Here is a 24,193-nt window from a genome sequence, read left to right on the forward strand (position 1 = left end):
AACTGCACTCAACTCACCACACATGTGGGCATGCCCCTTTTGTGCCCATATATGGAGCTGACTGATTTCTTTGCGGCTGATGCCATGGCCCATGAGGACACATTGAGGTTAGTAGACAACTCTCCATATTTGGGCGTGGCTGCTTAGGTAACACCTTATATGGTTATGGCTAAGTCCGAGTGAAGTCAGAGGTCTGCCGGCCGGCCCTTTTATTAGTCAATTTATTGTATTAATCAGTACAAAACATGCATTAACCACTTAAGCCGATTTTGAACTTTGGCTATTCAGAAATAGCTGATCTACAAGCTTGCAAGTATGTTTGTTTTGTGGTATATATTGTTACTTCACTTGGGTAGGCTACTACTTGCACCGCTGTCTGTGACTCTATCCTCCACTGTGGATCACATGTGGTGGGTGGAAGTTGGAACATAAGGGCTGTGAGCGCACAGGCACACAATGGGTCAATGTGTTCAGTCAAAAGCCACTCACTGTTATTGTGCTTCTGTCTGTGCACGCACTCAGGTGCACACGCACCTCTAATGTGCTGTACATAAAGAAAGATGTGTGTGCATGCACACACAAAACTCACTTGTGTCGTAAAACACACATGCAACAAGGGTACAGTGGTACACACAAACATAACAAGAGACAAACCCCCATACTTAAACTCTTCTCACTCTCTCTCTCTGTCTGTCTGACACACAACACACAAACACACACACATACACACACACACACACACACACACACACACACACACACACACACACACACACACACACACCGATGGCAGAGGAAACCATGCAAGGCACCAACCTGAACATCAGGAGCAATGAGGAGTCTTGAGCCTTGCTCAAGGACACTTCGTCACTAACTCATGGGGAGCCCAGGATCGAACTGGGAACCTCATGGTTCCCATCCAGCCGGTCTATCTGCCACTGTCTCTGTCTCTAGTTTGAGGTGAAACTCTCTGTCCGCCTGTTATTTGGCTGCTTTCTTTGCAGGTACTGGAGGTGGGCATGGGCATGGCCTACTGGAGGTGGGCATGGGCATGGCATGGGCATGGCAGACGTCAGCAGAATGGCAACATCTCTAGGTTCATCAGCAACAGTGGCAGCTGATGAAGGAACAGTGTTCCTTTAAAATAGCCAAAGCCTCTGGAGCCCCCTTGCTGCATAATATGTTTTTTTTTTTAAGTATAAATAATTAGCGAACAAGAACAACAAGAACAGTGAGCACAATAAAGCCTGGCCATCAATATCCTCAGACAAGTCTGAATATCTGAAATTCCTCAAAGGAATGATATTATAACATCTTTTTTGTTTGTTATTGTTTGCCCTGCATGTTCATTTCTCTGTTGATAATGTAGGCCTAATCAAAAGAGCAGCCAGCAAAAACAATACCTTTGGACATGAGAGGAGCCCTAGTGCAGAGCCGGGTAGCCTACAACTGAGAAGGCAGACAGCCAGCCATAACAACATCAAACAGCCTGCAGCCTGCAGCGCTTACACAGAGCCAAGACCCTGGACCAAAAATATGATATGTCCTGTGTCTTGAAGATAAGAATGCAGACAAGCTTGAAGGTTATATTGGAAGCAATATGTGCAGGTATGAAGCACACACAGAATTGAGTCACAGTCACTGGTTCATTAATCCGAGTTCCCAGAAGTTTAGGCAGGGCTTAGCTCTGGTCCATAGCCATAGACTAAAAGTTCTGTACAATTTTAAGAACTGGTACAGATCGAGGGATCACCTTTGGGATATAATAAATAACTCATCACGTGAACAGTGATGGTTCTCTAAAGTCTAAACGACCGTTTTTAAACATTGGTATACCGTGACTTTGGAAATTGAAGAACTGGTACAGAGCACCCCCTGCTGGTCACCCTGTCCACGTACACCTGTAAAGGGACAGGATAAACTGGTACAGAGCACCCCCTGCTGGTCACCCTGTCCACGTACACCTGTAAAGGGACAGGATAAACTGAGGATAAGATACATTCCGTGGACACTAGAGTAGGCCACCCCTCACCGGCTCCATGTAAAATTGGCTAAAAATGGCTTCCTGGTTTGCTTCTGGGAATCTGGGGTAGGCTATTGGATTTTAATATGGGAATCATCTGACAATGCACAATGAGGTGTGTTTGTAATGAAATCATCATATTCGGATAATATCCTAGAAAAATGACATTCTATGGCAGGCCCCAGCGAGGATCGAACTCGCGACCCCTGGTTTACAAGACCAGTGCTCTAACCACTGAGCTATGGAGCCAATGTTGCGCCATTACGAGATTGAATGGTAATTTATCAGATTATCCGACCAAGGCGATGTCCATTGAGTTATGATTGATTGATTGAAGTATTTATTTATTAACAGTTTGCAGAATTACAGTACATATATATTTCAAGCACAACTCAATACAAAACTGTCAACTGTGAGTGAACGATCCAATAAAGCATTACACTTGTTTACAAGAGGGTCCAGTAGAAAGGAGAATGATCTTCCTCAAAATTCTGAACGCGTAGGCTTGCGGCCCCTGAGCCATTCCCTATATTTATGGCCGGCGGTCAATTTGGGTCAAGTCGCCTTCCGTGTTTATGTCCTTGGTTTATGCGAGATGAACTTATATAACCCTATGCTGTGTGCTGTCTCGCCCCTTTGCCAAAGCGTGGATATCTCGCCCCAAAATAAACATATGTTTATTTTACCTTATTTCTCATAATAGAACATTTAGAATCAATGTTGTTTGTCAAAGGAGAACATTTAGAACCAGTTTGTTGTTGTTGTTGGTCAAATTAAAATTATGCATGGTTACATTTAATGAATGGCTCACCCCCCTCCATTGTTCTGAAAATTCCATTCTGGAAAGGTGTTCCATTCGCTCTTGTGTCGTAAAGCTGACCATCTCTACTTCAGAGTAATTATTGTAGGTTGACAGACATGCAGTTATGCACTTTTGTTTGTGTCTGTTTTTATTTTAGTGGCATTTATCCGGTTTTGTTGTCTTATCAAGTACAGTCATTGGAAGTATATGATCACATTCCTGGACGGTTGGACCCCCGAGAGACAGGTGATTTTAAGTAGGAACATATTTTGCTCGTTTGTTGTGCTCCGTGAGCGGGCCGTGCTCCATGAGGGGGCCGTGCTCCGTGAGGGGGCCGTGCTCCGTGAGCGGGCCGTGCTCCGTGAGGGGGCCGTGCTCCGTGAGGGGGCCGTGCTCCGTGAGGGGGCCGTGCTCCGTGAGGGCGGTGATCCGTGAGGGACCGGAAGTGCGTTTTCCCCCCCGCTTGCACGTGCACAAGCGCACATGCACGCACGCACGCGCAACATCATGCGCGTGCACGACACGCACTTGCTGGTGCGCGCTTAAATGCCGGGTGTATAGTACCAGCTGTGCTTAATCATAAATTACGTGCTCGGTTTGGAAAAGTTTGATGTAGTTTGTTGTAGGTAATAGTTTCATTGAAAGCTTATTAGTTGGTAAGTGTGCATATTTTAAGAAATGCAAATCTAACAATAACTAGAACTGCACTCTGTTGAGTGCATACTTGCTTGTTGCACTATAGTAGGCCATAAATGGCCAACTAGTGCGCAAGCAGCGCGCGCAAGTACTTTCGACCGCTGTAAACTGTTAAATCTCAGTATCTCTGTGAAGGAACGTTTGAAATGTATAATCATTAGGTGTAACTATTTGCTACCTACCTACTTTATGCATATAAACACCTAGTATTATGCCTAGTGGTGTGTATTATTACAAATACACACCACGTACTCTGGTCCCAGCAGATCAGGCACAATTTGCTATTTTATTTTTACTGGTTATGTATATAGTATACGTATGACTAGCTCTAAATGATGACGTAAGACATACGTATACATATACATATACTATATAGAGTATGTAGTTGTAAGTTGATTAGCGGTATACTGTGGTTACTTTGCGCCAAAGACCGTGACAGCCAACCCGCCAATTTTATGTTTATGCAAAAAAACATCAAATCTGTGCCTGGTTTGCTGGGACCAGATTACACAAATGACCATATTTCTGTCATGTCTGCCTTGACAATTTCTTAGTCATCATTGAGAGCTAGTCATACATATACACACCACGTACTCTGGTCCCAGCAGATCAGGCACAATTTGCTATTTTATTTTCACTGATTATGTATATAGTATACGTATGACTAGCTATCAATGATGATGTAAGAAATATGGTCATTTGTGTAATCTGGTCCCAGCAAAACAGGCACAGATTTGATGTTTTTTTTGCATAAACATCAAATGGCGGGTTGGCTGTCACGGCGAAAGAGACTGGGCGAAATTATTACTTGCGCGCTCTACTTGCGCAAGTAATAAAAAGATATGCAATATGCTAGGCCTATATATGGTCGAATATGACATATGATATCAAGGCATTTAAGTAATGTAATAAGTTGTTATAACCCTGTACAAGTGATACTTGTCCAGACCATATACCACAGACCACAGACCACAGACCACTTTGTCCCCCATATGCATTGGGTGACAAAGTTCTTAAGAATGTGTTGTTGCGACTGTAGGCCACTGTTTACTATGAAAACCTGCATTTCCCGTCAGTCAGTCAGTAAGTGTGTCATGTCACGCCTCGTGTCATGCCTCCATATATGGTCACGCCTCATGACATCACGCCTCGTGACACGTCACGTCACCATATATGGCCGTTTCCATATATGATATAAGATCACGACACTGACCTCATCAAATCCTGGATAGCCATACATGGAAAAGACTGGATCATCACCTAGGTCTCCTTATATGGAGCTGAGCCGGCCAGCAACTCTACATCTGACCTCAAACCCTTAGATCTCCATATATGGAGCCGACCTGTTCTGACATTCCATATGTTGATCCTACCCCACCCGTCCTTCCTCTTCGATGTTTCCCTTTTGACTGATACCTGTCCATTCAAACTCTAGACGGGCCCGCCCCAAAGTTATTAGTAGCCCGGGCCCAAAAATGAAGGCCCGGCCCTACCTGGGCCCTCATCAACCCTGTACACCCTGTACACTGTAGACACGCTCAATGGCCAGTACAGAATTAATTCCATATGTTGATCTGACCCCCCCATGCCAAAGCACCAGCGCTCGCCCAGCAGTCTGCCGTCACCCAGGCAGATGTGTGCACGTGACCTAATTTCTCGCCCTCAGGGTCAGGGCGTCTTACTGGTATAGTCATGATCCGTGTACTTTTACCTTTTATTTTGTAGTATCTAGTGTCTCTTGGTTTCCTGTGTTGACCATGTTTACCTGCCTTGTCTAACCCTGTGATTAGTGTAGTGTTCCCCACCTGTGTCCTGTTACTCTCCCAGCCAATCCCTGTGTTGACACCGTGAACCACTCCATACTGGTTAACAAGCTTAAAGCTATTGGTTTTGATAGCACATCAGTGAGCTGGATGCAATCCTACCTGGAGGGAAGAGAACAGATGGTGGAGGTGAACGGAACACTGTCCCCTCCCCTCCCAGTGAGCTGTGGCGTCCCACAAGGAAGCATACTAGGGCCTTTACTGTTCCTAATATATGTTAACGACATGACTTCAGCTTGTGACTGCAACTTGTTCCTGTTCGCAGATGACTCAGCACTGCTGGTCTCGGACAGGAACAAACTGCAGGTTGAAAAGACCCTCAGCTCTGAACTCGGTAGAATCTGCACCTGGCTCGCTGATAACAAACTATCCTTACACCTGGGAAAAACTGAATCCATCCTCTTCGGATCAAATAGTAATCTCAGCAAGGCAGATGGCTTCTTGGTTAGAGTGGGTGACAATATTATCACACGAAAAGATCAAATTACCTACCTAGGTTCCATCCTGGAGGCCAATCTTTCCGGTGATAAGATGGCCACCAACGTAATCAAAAAAGTCAATCAAAGAACAAGATTCCTTTACAGGATCTCCTCACTGGTCAGCAAAAACACCTTGAAGACCTTAACAGGAGCCCTCGTACAAGGTTTCTTTGACTATGCATCCACCTCTTGGTACCACAGCACCTCAAAGGCCCTTAAAACAAGGCTCCAGACCTCCCAAAACAAACTGGTCAGGCTCCTACTTGGCCTCACCCCCCGAACCCACCTCACCCCTGCCCACTTTGACAGGCTGGGATGGCTTAGGGTCGACGACAGAGTACAGCATCTTGCAATGGGTCTGGTCCACAAGATTCGATACACCACCAAGATACCCATGTACCTGTCTAAATACTTCCTTAGTGTAAACGAAGTCCACACCCACAACACCAGAGGGAGTACAACAAACCATGTACAACCCAGATTCGGCACAAACAAGGGACTAAATTCTTTTCGCTCCTATGCCACCAAAATGTGGAACGCCCTACCAACAGTCATTAAGACATGTGAATCCCTTGACTCCTTCAAAACCGCTCTCAAAGGGCACCTACGGATGGCTGCAATTCGAAACTGGCCTCTGTAAAATCTGAATCCCCCCCCACCCCCCCCACCCCATTTTCCCTCACTGTATATTGTATCTTTTCCCTTTTTTGCTTCCCATATGATGAATTTAGCTACATAGAAATGTCTATTTGTATGTCTCTAAATGTTTGTATGTCTTTAAATGTTTTGATGAATTGAACAATGTGGACCCTGTTGTAAACAAGTGTAATGCTTAATTGGGTCGTCCACTCACAGTTGACAGTCTTTGTATTGAGTTTGTGCTTAAAATGTACTGTAAATTCTACAAACTGTTAATAAATATTTCAATCAATCAATCAATGATTTGTCTGTTGTATTTCACCTGTGTCTAGTTAGTCTATGTCTATTTATATGCCCTTGTGTTTTCAGTTCTCCGTTGGTTCGTTATTATTTGTCACTGTGAGTATTCGTTATAGTACCTTGTTCCTTGACTTCTCGTTTGCCCTGTATTTTCAGATCCCCTAGTTTTCCCAGTTTAGTGTTTCCCTTTGTACTCTTTGTTCTGTGTTTTGACTGCCTACTCATCGGGCTTGATATAATAAATATATTCATTTGAACTGAGCTGCCTCTGCCCCTCATCTTGCACTTGAGTCCTCCTACACTGTCTTGACTCGAACCGTGAGTCCGTGACATAGTCTGATTGGCAAGATGGTCTACTGTTATTTATCTTTCTATTCCCACAACAATAAAGGGCGCGTTCGGAAATACCGCACCGGAGCGCACTCGCCTATTAGTTTGCATTGCACATGCAGTGTGCTATTTCCGAACGCGCCTAGCCCTCCAAGCAGAACCCAATGCTACTGAAGTTTCTGACATTTGTTCGACCCAGTGCATTGGGTCCTGTTGCACCACTACCATGCCACCTGGTACGCAGCCATTCTTAAACATAAACAACATGTTTAGCGCCTGTCGGCGCTCTGTGACATTTTTCCGTGTGAGGCTTTCTGAATATGTGAAGTATAAGTACCCATACATCCCGCTGCGAATATCTCCTGTGGCGCGGAAGCTTTAAGTATTTTTAATCTTTGTTTGACCGATTTGGTCACTTTGATTCTTCTCTTCCTTCCTTGTTTATTGACACCTCATTGTACCGCCTATCTGGCTAGCTAGTGGCGCTATAGCTATGACAGAGCAGATCAGAGGCAGGGACGTAGCCGCACAAGCCAACTGCACACCGGGAGGCGGTACAATAAACGGTAAACAAACAAGAAGAAATAAAGCGACCAAATCGGTCAAACAAAGATTAAAAATACTTAACGGCTTCCGCGCCACAGGAGATATTCGCAGCGGGATGTATAGGTACTTAAAGTTCCCGAATTCAGAATAACTCAAGCAAAAAAATGCCGTCACACAACGCAGATTCAATCTTACGCGTTCTTAATACTTCCGCGTTCCGGAATTCCCATACGAAAATATAGTCATGACCAGGGACCCTACATAAAACTCATCAAAATTTCAGAAAAGCTTTATGTAGGGTTCCGAGAGGGGCTAGAACGCGCCCATAGTCTACAGAAATATATGGCATATTTTGGACATCATTGATCATGACTAATGTATTTTTTTTTATGTAATCGTTTGACAGCCCTAATAATATATATATATATATATATATATGTATGTATACGCACACACACACACACACACACACACACACACACACACACACACATATATATATATATATATATATATATATATATATATATATATATATATATATATATATAATATATATTAAAAATATTATATACACACACACACACACACACACACACACACACACAATTGGTATTATTAAAGCACGGCCCGCTCACGGAGCACGTCTCGTCTGCGAGACTGCAGCTGGGTGCTATTGTAAATTTGACTGGACAAGTTTGAGTGTGTTACCACAGTTAGACCACAAGATGGCGCTTGCAATTCGCAGAGGAATCGGAAACGATCGACTCCTCTGCTATTACTTTCACCTTTGCCATACATAACATTTGATAGTTTTATTTGTACGGTTAAATAATATATTGTTGTATACTAATCCAACACGTTGCTCATGTTGTGTGAACTTGTGTCAGGAGATAATCTTTCTGTTCTTTCTTTGACACTATGGGTTTTTAAATCTCAGTTCCTGCTTTTGCGGTTATGCACTTTTGTTTGTCTGTTTATATTTTCGTGGCAGTTAGTCCGGCTTTGTTTTCTTAGCGATCATTTATAACCCTATGCTATGTGAACTCGGCTTCAGAGTTCAGACCACTAGAAAGCAGCGCCTTGCTTCTTGTGTCGTAAAGCTGAACTACTTTATTTAGTGATTTCAGAGTAATTATTGACTGTTGACAGACATGGGTTTTTTCCCTCTCGTTTCGTGCTTTTGCGGTTATGCACTTTTGTTTGTGTTTGTTTTGATTTTAGTGGCACTTATCCGGTTTTGTTGTATGATCAAATACAGTCATTGGAAGTATGATCACATTCCTGGACCCCCAAGAGACAGGTGATTTTAAGTAGGAACATTTTTTGCTCTCACTTCTCGCTGAATAATAATTCTATTCACATGTTTACATTTGTCCCTGAACAGTTTTTTCCTCGGACATGTACCATCAGTAGTGAGGGCGACGACGATAAGGGGAAACCTGCACGAACAATTCTTGGAATGGTGAGAAATCTCTTAACCCTCTAACACCCGCATTCATTTCTACTTTCAAAAAATAGATTTCAACCTTACTACTACTTTGTACTACTAGGACTAAGACTAATAACTAAAAACTAAAAACTAAAAACTAAAAACTAAAAACTAAAAACTAAACTAAAAATATGTTGAAAAAAATAAAAAAAAATAAAGTTTGATGAAAAATGTATAATAATTATATAATAAATTAATAATTTACATTTGGGGGATATCTTTCACAATAATGAATAAAACATGTTCTAGACATTCTAATGATCACAAAAAAACATACATTACAATTATTGTACCTACTTTTATTAGGGTAAAGGTCAAAAGTCTTAGGTTAAAAAATGTTCAAAATCGCACAGAGTCCAGACATTTTTAATTTGTGTGAATTTCAGCCTCTGTGGGGGGTATTTATATGCAAATATCATGACCAATGGCATTGAAATGGCATTGCAATGAACATCACTGATGACGTTTAGGTGAAAAAAGAACAGAAAAAAATAATAATAATTTAGTAATTAATTAAAATAAAATTGTTGCTAAAAAGCAACGCTGGGTCTTAGAGGGTTAATGATGAACATGTCTAGTTTCAGTTGCAAACATAAACATGTAGATACACATCCAATCCAACTTTATTTATAGAGCACATTTAAAAACTACAGAGTTGACCAAAGTGCTTTACATAACATAACAAAAACACAAATAAAAGTGCACAGAATTGCATAAAATGTGGTCACGCCTTCTTGTGCTTGTCAACAAGCTGGCAACCCTGGCTAGCATTGCAGTAGGCCTAATCCAGGCGGGTAGTAATAAAGCACGTAGGCCCTATAACTTTTTCAAAATCTACAAAAATTAAAAAAGGCTTCACCTTCGATAAAACCCTGAGCTGGAAAAGAAAAGCTGATTTTAAAACTGAATTTACCTGTTTATCCATTAAAAAGTCAATTTTTACACCTAGTTTGGTTTTACAGTGGGTTTTGTGGGCCTAAGTATACTTCGGACATAATTATTTGCAGCAAGACTGCATTTAAAAATTATGATCTCCGTTTTGCTCGTTTAAATGAACACGTCCAGTTTTCAGTTGCAATATCACTTTAAACATAAACATGCAGAGGTCACCATACTGTGAGGGGGAGACAATAATACTGAAGACAAATGGATATTTATGACATCAAACATTGATTGATTGATTACTTTATTAGACAGAAATGTACAGTCAAACACTTGGTCTAAAGTCTAAACTCTAAAGGATAGCATAGTAGGTTTGTGTTTAGGACCTCTGGTGTGGATGTGCAGGAATTGCTAAAACAAGGCCCATTAATCACATAATTTCATACTAGATCACCACCAATCCTGGTGGAAAGTAACAAAACTTTGATGACATGCTGCTCTCTACATACAGGACTCAGTGCTATGGACCAGTGTACAGGATCAACATGTTGGGTACTGTCATGCTGGGTGTGAGCTGTCCAGAGGCCACCAAGGTAAACACCTGGGCTTAAAGTATGCACGAGGGACCTGCTGAGTGCTGACACATGAAAAGCAAACATCAATGCTAGTGTACTGTCATGTCTACTTTTACACTCACACTTTTGTTTAATTACAGGGTTAACCCAATTCGTCATAACAAATGTGTCAAAAAAAGAAAAAGAAAAAAAGTTATTCTTTGGATTGGCCCTCTGTTATTGTTCTTTGTTGCAGGAAATCCTCATGTCCACAAAGTATCCCAAAGATAAGATGGTCTACCAGAAGGCGTTCAGTCTGTTTGGGCAGAGGTACTGTAATTCACTAGTCCAGGAACTCTCAAAGGTGCTCCTGTTAGGACATGATATGATATTGTAATTTATTGTAAGTTCACACTGAAATTTGTAGAACAAAACAATATTACATACATAAAGACATGAAGACAAGAGCAATGTTCACCACTCAGCTAACCCCTGGCTACAACTCCTAATTAAGTGTCAAGTCGATTGGTGGACAAATGACCACTTTAGGACAGCCTCGTTAAAGTATTACATAATTACAATATGAAGAGCAGTGTCAAATATAACAACAAATAATTTCCTTATTTCGTCTATATTTTGTCTTTCAACCATATAAAGAAAAACATTTGCCAAATCTTCTTAAAATCGTATCTTTTCATTGCTTCTACCTTGAATCCTAATTTATGCTCCGTCATACGACACTTAAGGTCATTACACACTGGCGAATTAGCGACGTGATGCGAATAAGCGATTTGAAAATGCGAAATATTGCATGTTGCAGTTCGCCTGCGAATCTCTGCAAAATACGACACCAGAGCGAACAAATAAAAGCGAAAACGGTCGCATTTTCGCACATTCGCCACTGATGTGGAAGCTTGCATGGACTTCAATTGGGTTTTTTTAAATGCGAATTATTCGCACGAATATATCGCATCGCTAATTCGCCAGTGTGTAATGACCTTTAGACTTTAGCCTAGTGACCCTAGTCACTAGTGCTATGTACTCTAGATCAGTCCGCAGTAATTCTCAATTATTTATAAACCTTTTCATCCCTGAGTTACATTGTTACTTTATATAATTTTACATTTATGTCATTGCTCTACGTAAATATGTAAATCTTTCTCCCTAAGATACAGTGTGTGTCACGAGGAAAACTTGAGAATATTCAATAGTAGTTTCCAGTATGACAAATTGAAAATAACTCCATACTTGCCTAACCACCACCTGAACATTTAGTGGTTAAACTGAAGTGATATTTATTAATTCCAAATATTATCAAAGTATCCTGAGGCCACGGTGACGGCGCCCACTTTGAGAACCACTGCTGTGGAGTGAGTCAGCTGGGCGAGGTTCATTGTAAATCCTTTCCATTATGCCCTGGCCATGTGGGCAGGAAGGACAACATTGTTTAGATAGCGGAGGTTTACACAGCAATGTCAAAATGATTGAAACATCTAATATAGTTTAGACCTATCTTTTATTTTCCATGGGAAAGTAGCTTAGCTAGGGTGCTCACTGCTACGCACGCACGCATGCATGCACGTGACGCACACACACAAGCCTGACTATTATCTCTCCACAAGGTTCCTTGGCAGTGGATTGCTTACAGCACAGAACCATGAACAATGGTACAAACAGCGACGCATGATGGACCCTGCCTTCAGCAGCCTGTAAGACATCTCTGCAATTAATTCTTTTGTAATAATAATAATAAACATCTCTGCCATTCACTTAGTTCAAGATACCTATGGCAGCTGTTAACAGTACAGGGAACAACTACAAAACATTTAAGGATGACTCCTTAGACAGAGAAAAATAGAGCACCGAAGTCTGACGTCACTTTCAGTAGAGGGCGCCAGTCCCCAGGTTCATGTATTTGTTTAGTTGCATTGAAATCCCCATTGAGGCGATTTTAGATCGCCTCATATAACAACTGTGTTTGAAAAATAAACATGTCACCCCGGCCGCTTCACTCATATGGATATGAAGAATCAACTGACTGAGAGAAAACGCTAATGTTACTGCTGCTGAATTAGTTAGATTTTCGCTAGAAGCAGACTGTATCATATATGAGTGACTGACTGTTGCAAACGATACAGAGACACCTCCCTAACAATAACGCCGAGACAGCTTGTTTATTTTTGGACCACAACGCTTATAGTAGACGATATTAAGATCACCCCATGTTATTCTCCATAGAGAAATTACTTCTGCGAACCAGGGGAATCGTCGGGATGAGCGAGTTACGTCAGGACTTCGGTGCTCTATACAGTGAATTCTTTATTTTTTACATGATCACACATAAAAGTGTGCATTATTATGAAGGCTTCATTGTTGTTTTCTCCTTGTAGATACCTTAGAGGTTTGACAGGCACCTTCAATGACACCTCAGAGAAGTTCATGAATAAACTTGAAGAAGCTGCAGATAGCAAAACAGAAGTCAACATGCTCCACCTACTCAACGGTGTTACACTTGACATTATTACCAGGGTAAGGTGCCCTTAGTTGTCCTGACATATCCTTTTTCACAGCATCTATATTGCAACAGTTTTTATGACAAACATTTAAACAGTACACATCAGATTACCTTCATGGCATAGCCATAGACTATACATTTGTAGACGTATGCAGGTTCATGCTTTTCTTCAGTTTACCAACTTAAAGCACCATTTCTTGATACGCACTCCCAGTGTAAACGGGGAATTGCAACAAGAACCAGACTGTTTCAATTCGTCCGCACTAGCCCCTGAGACACTGCCGCCCAATATTTAACCCTTGAGCAAGGCACCAAACCTCCAACTGCTCCAGTGGAGCTACTCAGTGGCCAACAGTAGGCTATAAGACTTGGTGTACTGGCCTGCTCCCAGGTTTAATGTGTGTTTATGCAGAGCGTGGAAATTGAAATTAAGCTACCTCCCTGGGTAAATACAGTAAAAATATAAAAGACGAAATAGGGTGTGAGAAGATTGACGACGTTTAAATTCCTTTATGTGTGGCCTCTATTGTTTGAAATGAAGGTTGCGTTTGGGGTGGATTTAGAGCTGCTGATAAAAGCTGAGTCACCATTACCCAAATCCATTGAGATCTGCCTGAAGGGGACGGTTTTATCTATCCGAGACATCCTTTTTCAGGTATGCATTCACGGCACATTTACCTGAGATTAATTGAAAAGATTAGATAATCCATGTATCAGTGTAACATATTCATGAGTTTGAGCCCTAAAACTCTGTCCTTTCCAGTACAACCCAAAGAACTGGGCATTTGTCAATGAGGTGAAGCAGGCATGCCAGTTTCTGCGTACCACAGGAGCAAAGTGGATTAACGACAGAAAGGTTGCCGTGCACAGTGGTGAAGATGTGCCCAAGGACATCCTCACACAGATCATTAAAACTGCTGGCAAAGGTTGCACATCTTTAATAATTTACAATAAACATTAAGGCTGGGAAATATATCTGTTACCGGTATATCAATATTGGTAGTAGATTGTGTTTCCAAATGTCATGTCACATTGTGCCACATCGTGAGCTTGTAAATGGGTTATTTTCACTATTATTAATAATTTCTAAAAAATATATATATATTGTCAAAATACAATAGTCACAATATCTACATTGATGTAGGCCTATTTATTTGGACAAATATATAATTATATTATCCTATATTACATTTCCCACAATTGCACACCCACAATTGCTCACATTTTTGTAACCATGTGCACAATCATTTTATTTTGACGCGTGACGCTAGATGTGAGCAGAATGCCAAAGGGTGTGAACCACTAGTTTATTATATTTTGTCCATATCGCCAAGTCCTAGTAACAAGTGTGCAGTTTAAGCTTATTTTGGTATTATTCAATGTTGTCAAATTCATGAAATGAATATAGGTTAAATCTTAGATATACGTATTATATACGTATTAAATTAAGTTTTACTTCAAATGGCAATTCCGTAACTTTTATGTCTTTCATGTTGTGTATTAGTTTGTTGGAATACTCAACTTAGAAGTGACTGGAAGTAGTACAGACGCGCTTGTGCAAAACGTGCTTTAATCACCGTCACAAAAAGACAGGAGCTCCAACACAGATGACAACCAAATCTGTTTGTTACTGGCAACCTTTTATACTCAGTTGAGGCACTTAGTTTCGACTTCACCATGTGAAGATTGACATGGGGTAGATTGACAAATAATACAAATACATAAATACAAGAACTCTCATAAAATATATTAAAACTCCCTGAACTACACCACTAATGATTCTACTACAGCATCACAACCCTCCTCTGCCATTCTGACTTGGACCAGCCCAATTAGACTGTCACTGACATCTCAAGCGTCCAATTATCACTTAGCATTACCAATGTAATGTGCAAAATACAACTGTGCTATTAATAATGTGCAAATAGACAAAGTGCCAATGTGCTGTGCAAATATTGTTCAATTAATAACAGTTTATGTGCAAAAATGGGTAAAAGAGGTCTAAGTTTAGTTTATTCGCACAATAAAAACAGTACAAAAAAGGTAACATCAATAAAAGAGAAGTGTTTGCAGGTGAGAAAAGAAAGCCAGGGAGGGCTTATATGTGGTTCTCACCAAAGATAATATACAAATAGTAATATACAAATAGTAAGACAAAGTAATCAAACATAGGTATGGAAAATAACAAAAACAACAAAAAATACATTATTTACACTTGTGTGTGTGTGTGTGTGTGTGTGTGTGTGTGTGTGTGTGTGTGTGTGTGTGTGTGTGTGTGTGTGTGTGTGAGAGGTCCTCTCTGTTGCACCGCTATAACAGAAAGCATGTCTCAAACATGAAAGGATAAATTGTGCTTTGACCTTCATGCAATCAATACATATTGTCAACCAGTAGTGGTCCTATATCTGAACACAGGATCTGCATTTCTCAATAGAAGAACAGAGAGACCAACTCATAAATTGGTCAAAATAAAAATGTATTCACTAAAAAGGCTATGGATTGCAGCTTTAAATCACTTTATTTTTCATTACAGGGGAAACCACGGAAGAGGATGACGAAGTGATGGTGGACAACTTTATGACTTTCTTCATTGCGGGTGAGTTTGATTGAATTACAGTACATTTCAAGCACAACTCAATACAAAAACGACCAAATAAAGCATTACACTTGTTTACAAGAGGGTCCACCTTGTTCAATTCATCAAAACATTTAGAGACGTATAAATATACACTTCTATTTTGCCAAAGAACAGAACAGGAATTCATCATAATGGAGGTAAAACGGGAAAAGAAACTTATACATTGAGGGAGAAAGGGGTGGATGGGGGGGGGGGGGATTCAGATTTTACGGGGGCTAGTTTCGAATTTCAGCCGTCCGTAGGTGCCCTTTGAAAGAGGTTTTGAAGGAGTCAAGGGATTCACATGTCTTAATTACTGTTGGTAGGGCGTTCCACATTTTGGTGGCATAGGAGCGAAAATAATTTAGTCCCTTGTTTGTGCCGAATCTGGGTTGCACATGGTTTGTTGAACTCTTTCTGGTGTTGTGGGTGTGGACTTCATTGACATGTACATGGGTATCTTGGTGGTGTATTGAATCTTGTGGACCAGACCCATTGCAAGATGCTGTACTCTGTCGTCAACACTAAGCCATTCCAGCTTGTCAAAGTGGACAGGGGTGAGGTGGATTTGGGGGGTGAGGCCAAGTAGGAGCCTGACCAGTTTGTTTTGGGAAGTCCGGAGCCTAGTTTTAAGGGCCTTTGAGGTGCTGTGGTACCAAGACATTTTGTACTAGGGCTCCTTTTAGGGTCTTCAAGGTGTTTTTGTTGACCAGTGAGGAGACCCTGTGTAGGAATCTTGTTCTTTGGTTGACTTTTTTGATTACATTGGTGGCCATTTTATCACCGGAAAGATTTGCCTCCATGATGGAACCTGGGTAGGTAATTTCATATTTTTGTGTGATAATATTGTCACCCACTCTAACCGAGAAGCCATCTGCCTTGCTGAGATTACTATTTGATCCAAAAAGAATGGATTCAGTTTTTCCCAGGTGTAAAGATAGTTTGTTATCAGGTGCAGATTCTACCGAGTTCAGAGCTGAGGGCATTTTCAATCTGCAGTTTGTTCCTGTCCGAGACCAGCAGTGCTGAGTTATCTGCGAACAAGAACAAGTTGCAGTCACAAGCTGATGTCATGTCGTTTACATTATATTAGGAACAGTAAAGGCCCTAGTATGCTCATGCTTCCTTGTGGAATGCCACAGCTCACTGGGAGGGGGGGGGGGGCAGTGTTCCGTTCACCTCCACCATCTGTTCTCTCCCCTCCATGTAGGATTGCATCCAGCTCACTGATGTGCTATCAAAACCAATAGCTTTTAGCTTGTTAACCAGTATGGAGTGGTTCACGGTGTCAAGGTCCAGCATGACCATGCCGCAGTATTTGCCAGCATCCACCTCGTGTTTGATGTGGTCACTCAAATAGAGGAGGCATGTGTCAGTGGAGTGGGATGTTCTGAAGCCGGATTGAAATTCGTACATTAATTGTGGCGAACAGTCGACGCCAGCGTCCTCACTTCCCACATTCATACACCAATGGTGGAAAGCTCACACCAACCAACTCATTGGAGGCAATGTAGGGTTCAGTGTCTTGCCCAAGGACACTTGTGGACATGTGGACAGGAGGAGCCGGGATTTGAACCGCCGAACTGCTCTACCTCCTGAGCCACAGCCACCCAGGTTATACAATCCAATATACCATTTTGGAATCTTTTGACAATTTCCGCCTATAATGCGGCATGCCACCCTCAAAATCACCAGGTAGCTAGTGTTTGTCTTATGTTACCGATTCAAGTAATTAATAATTAGTAATTAATATTGAATCTTTTTTAGGGCAAGAAACAACTGCTAATCATCTTGGCTTTTGCATCATCGAGCTAGGAAGACACCCTGACATACTAGAGAAGTAAGACATGATAAGAGTCTAAATGTATTCATTTAAGTTCTATCCACTAGACTCTAGTGACTAGAGGGTGCTTGTGTTCACTTGCTCAACTGTGACATGCACAGACTTTATTGTCTACTGTGAAGCTAGCATAAAAGAACCTGGAAAAATATCTGTAAGTAATGTCAACCATTTCCTCAAGTACCATAGGTATACTCTCAACGCGTGTATCTAATGTGCGGCTGAGCATAGACATTGTAACGCCCCGCCTGCCTCTGATTGGCCTACCGACACTGCCCGTCTTGACTGTCCACTGAGGTGGATATAGCTGCGCTGGATAGTCTGATCTCTGCTGCGAGGTGGTGGAAAATAATACAAGTATACGGTATGATACAAGAGAACTGCCTGTAACTTGTACGTTTTATTTTTGTAGAATAGGCAAACTAATATTGTTTATGCTGTTTGCTTTGATTGAACGATTGATTGAACATATACGCCGTGTTGATTATTGTGTAATTGTTTTTGTATGTGGAAACGTGAAACATTATTGTACTGTAAAAAGGTCTCTTTTCCCTTCACCTTTTTAGTATAATATTAGTTATAGTTAGATTATTACACTATAATCAACACTTTATTTAGAAGTACACACCCAAATCAAACCATAGTACATCGTACACGTGTGTTCAATCAATTATTCAATCAAAGAAAACGGCATAAACAATATTAGTTTGGCTCTTCTACAAAAATCAAACTTAAAAGTTAGTTAAAATTAAGGCTGCATTCTTTCTGTTTTGGGTGTAATTGAGGTCATAAAACCTATACTAAAAGAAACGGAAAAATAACTAATTCACGTCACATAATCTTTAAGAAGAGTGCATTTCATGGCCACCACAGAAATATATGATTGCAATAATACACTATAGGATTCCACAATGAACACGTGTGCTTAAAGGGGAATACCACTCATTTTCAACATTTTACTATGTCATTAATAATACCTTAGTAACATTATGTAACATTATGAAGTACATCTTTGGGATGTCACTGAGTTGTACTTCATAATGATACTGATATTTTTCAGACCGCCTGTTCTAGGCATCACAGAATGGGTGGTAACCCATCTGTTAGTCTGTGACTGTGAGTGGAACTTTTCAAAACAGGCTACCTCAGGCATACAGTATTGCGTTAAACAATATATTAGAGCATTATTTCAAACATTTCCTGCAGATATTTCAATGTTGTTAAGTTACTGTCTTTAGTTGAAAACATGAACACTAACACTCTCTGGTGGATAGAAATTACATTGCACATTAACTTTCTTTCCCTTTGAAATATTGCAATTGCAGCAGTATACCTGGATTAGGTTACAAAAGGGTTTCATGCCTTGACAGTTTGTTTAGTAGACAATGTGACAATGTGCTCACTCCCTGGAATAATTTGTTTCGGCTGTCAATGCTTTTTATTATACGAGTTTAGTGCTCAACATTAAAATGGACTCTCACTATATAAACATTAATGATAATACAAATTTATGCTTTGCCGCACAACACTTTTGCTTGACAGAAATGTGTTTTTTATTGTATTTCTTTTTCTCAACCTGACACTGTTGAAAATACAGTTTAGGTACATTTTGGTTAAGTGATAGTCATGTAACAGAGTATAAATTAGAGTAAGCCATTTCTGTCCCACATGAACTATTACCTAATTTCTCAGAGCAAAGAAAGAGGTGGATGATGTCATCGGAATGAAGCGGGAGATTGCCTATGAGGACCTGGGCAAACTGACCTACCTCTCACAGGTACAGTATACATATCAGAGTTAAGCTCAACACACACTGTCTGCGAACGCCGCGCTCCGTTATTTTCAATGAACCTATCCCACACCGGCGGTGTCCGACGCGCGCTGGCGTGCGTTCACGCCTCACCTGACGCTCCGATACGCCACTGTTCTATTTTCCAGGCATTGCCGTGCGGCAACGCCTATGCCGCGTCGCTGCACACCCGCTTCGCAGACGGTGTGTGTTGGGCTTCACACATGCTTTCCTCTAAAAATAGAACCATTTAATTTCCTGTTCTAGCTCAAGCATGGATTTCTCTCCTTACAATTTCCCCGTCAGGTACTAAAAGAAACTCTCAGACTATATCCCCCAGCTCCAGTGACATCTCGTGACATAATGGAAGAGATTGTCATCAATGGAATAACCATTCCTGGAGGCGCCGTGTCCATTGTGAGTCTCTTGGCTACAAATGTTTTCCTGTAAAGCAACATGTCTTCAACTGAAGGTTTAAGGAAGCTAAAATGGGTATCTGGTCAGCTCTTTCTTTTTTTTCACGATTTTACGATTTAGCTTTTTCATAATTTCTATAAAGGACCACTTCACCACTTTTCAACCTATCTTCATATAATAGGTCCTCTAATAATCATGATAAAATGGCACGATTGTTTTCTACTCAGTCTGTGTCTCATAGGAGGGCTGCGGGCAGTTTAGAAACCGTCTATACTAGTATAGTATATATAGTTATTTAAATTTCATAGAAAGATGTCAACTGGATTTCCCATGACATTCACAGTTCAGTTCCTATGTGGCCCAGAGACTGGAGCAACATTTTAAGGACCCATTGAGGTTTGATCCGGACAGATTCCACCCAGATGCTCCCAAGTAAGTCACTAACAATGACATTTTTTACATGGTAATAAATGTAACCACTCATTTTATACTTTGTCTTACAAGGGTGTTGTATGGTGAAAATAGCCATAATAATACAGATGGCAGATGGTACAGGTAAAATACAGTCTGGGTGATGAAAAACAATCCCTCACTACCATTCAAACCATTCAATTTCTGAATCATGGCAACGCTGCTTTCAATTTGGCCAGGCACTCCAAAAAACACAAAGTTTGCAGGTGGGAAACTTAGCTACTGATCCTACTACTGGCACATGTGGTAAAAAGAAGACCTGAGTCCAAGGATTTGCAGTGCACACACTGTAAATTCCTCAATGATCATTGAGGTTTTATCTTTGTATACTTTGTATATCACTATGTGTCACTTTATTGTGTAATAACAAATTGTGTCATCTGTTTTACAAGGCCCTACTACTGCTACTATCCCTTTTCTCTGGGAGCACGATCATGTGTGGGACAGAATTTTGCTCAGGTATGGACACGGATGCACACACAAACCTGTACCTGTACCACACACAAACAAATGCACACGTGCACGCGCACACACACACATCGTTTTAGTTAGTTTTGCATTGCTCATTTTCGTTTTTTGAAGGGCGTACAGGTTTAATGTTTGTTTTTACAAACGCCATTGACAATGAAGGGAAGATTTACGTCAGGTTGTCCCTAACACAAACATTAAATGCCATTAACAATAAAGATAATTTAATTTATCGTTTGTTTTACATCACCTAATCATAGCAACATGAGTTAGACTTTAATATATTAGCGCCCCTCACTTTATACGGGTGTGATTTTTTGTTTAGTTTCAGTTTCATGTGTTCAGGGCTACTTGTGCTACTTAATTATATAATGATATGAACAATTACAGACCATTGCCACAAGCTGCAACCTCTCTGTAATGACAAATTCCACCTTGTGATTTACCTAAGTATCTCGGACTGTTCCACCATGCTTGAAGAAAATCTGACTGAGATGTTGCCACTAAACTAGCCCTGGAACATGACTGCCATGATAATTATCATGACAGTCATGCAGTAACTTTGCCCTGTTTTTTGCAGTCGCTGCATTTACAAGATTTCCGTATATATAAACATTCAGATTTCAAATATAAAGTACTCACAAAGTGTCCCACGGGTGTTAGTTAGTAGCAGCGCGAGCGATTAGAATTGCTGCGTCCCGCGTTCTTTAATAAAAAGCATTTTTGTCCGAGCTCTCCGGCTACTTTTTTCAAACGGGGTTCGTTTGGGAAATCCACAGTTGCACACCGGGAGCGCACTCTCCTATTAGTCTGTATTGGCAGGGCGGTCAGCGTACCTATATCGAACACACCGAGTGCCACCCTCCTCCCGACCGATAGGGGCGCGTAGTTGAAAGCCAATGGCAAAATAACACCTCGGATAAAAATGCTTTTTATTAAACAACGCGGGATGCAGAAATTCTAATCGCTGGCGCTGCTACTAACTAACACCCGTGGGACACTTTGTGAGTACTTTATATTTGAAATGCGAATGTTTATATATTTTAATTATTTGTAAATGTAGCGTCTGCAAAAACCAGGGTGAAGTTGCGTCATGACTCTCGTATGAATACGAGAGTCATGTTTACAGGGCTACCACTAAACCTGCCACTAAAACATTATGTGAAAGCCTTTTGTAACCGTTACTGTCAACATATTTTAGTTTTAGTTTAACCCTGACTCATACATCCACACGCATCATTGATCAGTCTGGTGTTGGTGTGTGCTTTCAGATGGAGGCCAAGCTTGTGATGGCAAAACTGCTGCAGAGGTTTGACTTCGCCCTGATTCCTGGACAGTGCTTTGACATCCAGGACATGGGCACTATCAGGCCTAAGAACGGAGTAGTATGTGCCATCAGTCACAGAAAGGACTAGATCACTGGTTCTCAACCTTTTCAGGCTGTGACTCACCCAAAATAATCATATTTGAACTGGGGATCCTCCACCCTTGGAACGTAGGCATTACATTTTCGGTTCCACAGATACATATTGTGGAAATAGCAGATCTAAAAAGGTCTTAGAAGCCCCGACCTACAGGTTGAGATCCCCTGGATTAGATCACTGATCCAGGGGATCCCCAGCTAACATGTTTGTAACCAAATGCACAATTATGTGTCTGTAACTCGGAGAATGTTCAAATGGAATAAAATTCTATTTGTATCCTCCCAGAGTCAGTTAAACACTCCTTTTACAGTGTAGATTGGGGTCCCACAGATACAAAATGTTATCAAATGGGGGTCTGTGTACTAATGCATCTATCAAACTGGATACACACACGCAGTCACGCACGCACAAAACTTCACTGTTTGAATGTTTTGCTATTTGCACGCTGCACAATTAAGGCTGATTTTATACTAAAGCGTATACCTCATCATAGTATGCATCGCTTGCTGACAAGAACTAAACTCCTCAGTAGCCTGCTGCCTAACTAGTTTATGGTTAGTTAAGTTAACATTGTATACACCAGGCACTGGCAGTTAGTACCATGAGAAGTGAGAACATAGTGTAAATGTAGTTTAACATGGCTTCCCCATCATGAACCAAACACTATCACTTAAGTCTGAATATGAATGTTGATTGAGAATTTGAGAGGTGGTGGTGGTGACCTTTGCTTCATTATCAGTGCTTGCCAATGCTTTAGACTTATGTATATTAACATGTTTTTATATTGCTAAATTCAATTGGTCTTTGACTCTTTAATAGACCCATAAAAGTTTGAAAAGCTTGAAATATAACTTGGTATGCACAGATGACCTATGGATAAGACGGCAGGGATTGCATTTTTGTTTTGTTTTAATTTACAATAAATGTTCAAATAAAATACTTGTTTATCCTGATCCGTGTTTTTCCGTGAGCACACATATTATCCATTATATAGCTTCTTCATCCGGCTTCCATGTCATGTTTACTGCTGTTTTCAATAATTTGAACACCAATATTGAAATAGTTTTATTATTTTATTGATCACAAGATAAGCTTTTGTTGAAGGCACCAAAAACTACTACTAAATTGGGAGATACTGCCTTCAGGGTGTATGCTCCACATTTATGGAATAATTGTCAAAACAAATTGAAGTTGAATGTCCTTGTTTCATTTACTACTACTTTTAAAAGACTCTTAACTGACCTCACACTAGAGAAAGGCATAGGCTATGCACCTGCTTTTTGTAATATTTGGTTATAAGGTTTTGTTTCTGTGTGTATGTGCTTGTGTATTATATTTGTTGTACTGCATGTCCATGTCATGTACTATGTAAAATCATTGCTGGACAAGTTTGAGTGAGTTACCACAGTTAGACCACAAGATGGCGCTTGCAGTTCGCAGAGGAATCGGAAACGATCGACCCCTCTGCTATTACTTTGGCTCCGTCTTTTGAGCTAATTTAGAACTTCCTGTCTGAGAGCTAGCTAATTTAAGACATCCGGTTGCCTTCAGAATAAAATAAGGCTATTTAATTAATAATTATTACATTACATTATTATTATTATTATTACATTACAGTTATTGTAAAGACACACATTATGTTTCTGTGTAAAAATAAGTAATTAAATAACATCAAAAAGTTATCTAAATGGATAAATGCTATTCACTGGAGTGAATATTCTATTATATTCTAAAAACGACTTATAAATCCTAAAGCCTTGTTTATACTTCACTGTGCAACGGTCCTATGCTGGACAATAGCAGATATGCAAACTCACAGCACATCTCATTCAAGACACTGAACTTGCAGATCTGCCATTTTTGAACACACTATAAAGTTAACCATTTATCATGCTGCTCTACGTGGCACTGCATTCTGTGACATTAAACCAAATGGCATTTTCCACTCTATGACACTACTGTTCTACATTTTTGTCTAATAAAATAGGCTATTAATTTAATCAATCAAACTGCATTAACTAACAGAGATACTACTAACCAAGCTATCCATGTCAACATGCTCTATAGGAGTCTCAATAACAGGTAT

At 40.5% G+C, this 24,193-nt stretch overlaps 1 protein-coding gene across 2 annotated transcripts; it reads left to right on the plus strand.

The window, feature by feature from the left end:
- Positions 1–8,703: 8,703 nt before the first annotated feature.
- On the plus strand, positions 8,704–23,060 carry LOC310876207 (cholesterol 24-hydroxylase-like). Of its 2 annotated transcripts, none has more exons than XM_083789662.1 (15): positions 8,704–8,941; positions 9,026–9,103; positions 10,524–10,605; positions 10,823–10,896; positions 12,189–12,275; positions 12,957–13,095; positions 13,623–13,736; positions 13,845–14,007; positions 15,615–15,677; positions 17,466–17,538; positions 19,231–19,315; positions 19,634–19,744; positions 20,088–20,176; positions 20,608–20,674; positions 21,955–23,060. In XM_083789662.1, the coding sequence occupies exons 1-15, from the start codon at positions 8,793–8,795 to the stop codon at positions 22,096–22,098; spliced, it is 1,518 nt and encodes a 505-aa protein (XP_083645788.1). In that variant the 5' UTR covers positions 8,704–8,792; the 3' UTR covers positions 22,099–23,060. The 2 variants fall into 2 exon arrangements, with proteins under 2 accessions (XP_083645788.1, XP_083645789.1); XM_083789663.1 differs by having other exon boundaries at positions 20,109–20,176.
- Positions 23,061–24,193: the final 1,133 nt, after the last annotated feature.

This window comes from Protomyctophum parallelum (assembly GCF_964188405.1).
Source record: "Protomyctophum parallelum genome assembly, chromosome: 19".
NCBI classification, from domain to species: domain Eukaryota; kingdom Metazoa; phylum Chordata; class Actinopteri; order Myctophiformes; family Myctophidae; genus Protomyctophum; species Protomyctophum parallelum.

Coding starts and splice junctions, on each gene's coding strand:
- LOC310876207 (XM_083789662.1), top strand. CDS start 8,793: ATGGGTTTTTTCCCTCTCGTTTCGTGCTTTTGCGGTTATGCACTTTTG. Junction 15,678..17,465: donor TATGACTTTCTTCATTGCGG/GTGAGTTTGATT, acceptor AATCTTTTTTAG/GGCAAGAAACAACTGCTAAT. Junction 19,745..20,087: donor CTGGAGGCGCCGTGTCCATT/GTGAGTCTCTTG, acceptor TGACATTCACAG/TTCAGTTCCTATGTGGCCCA.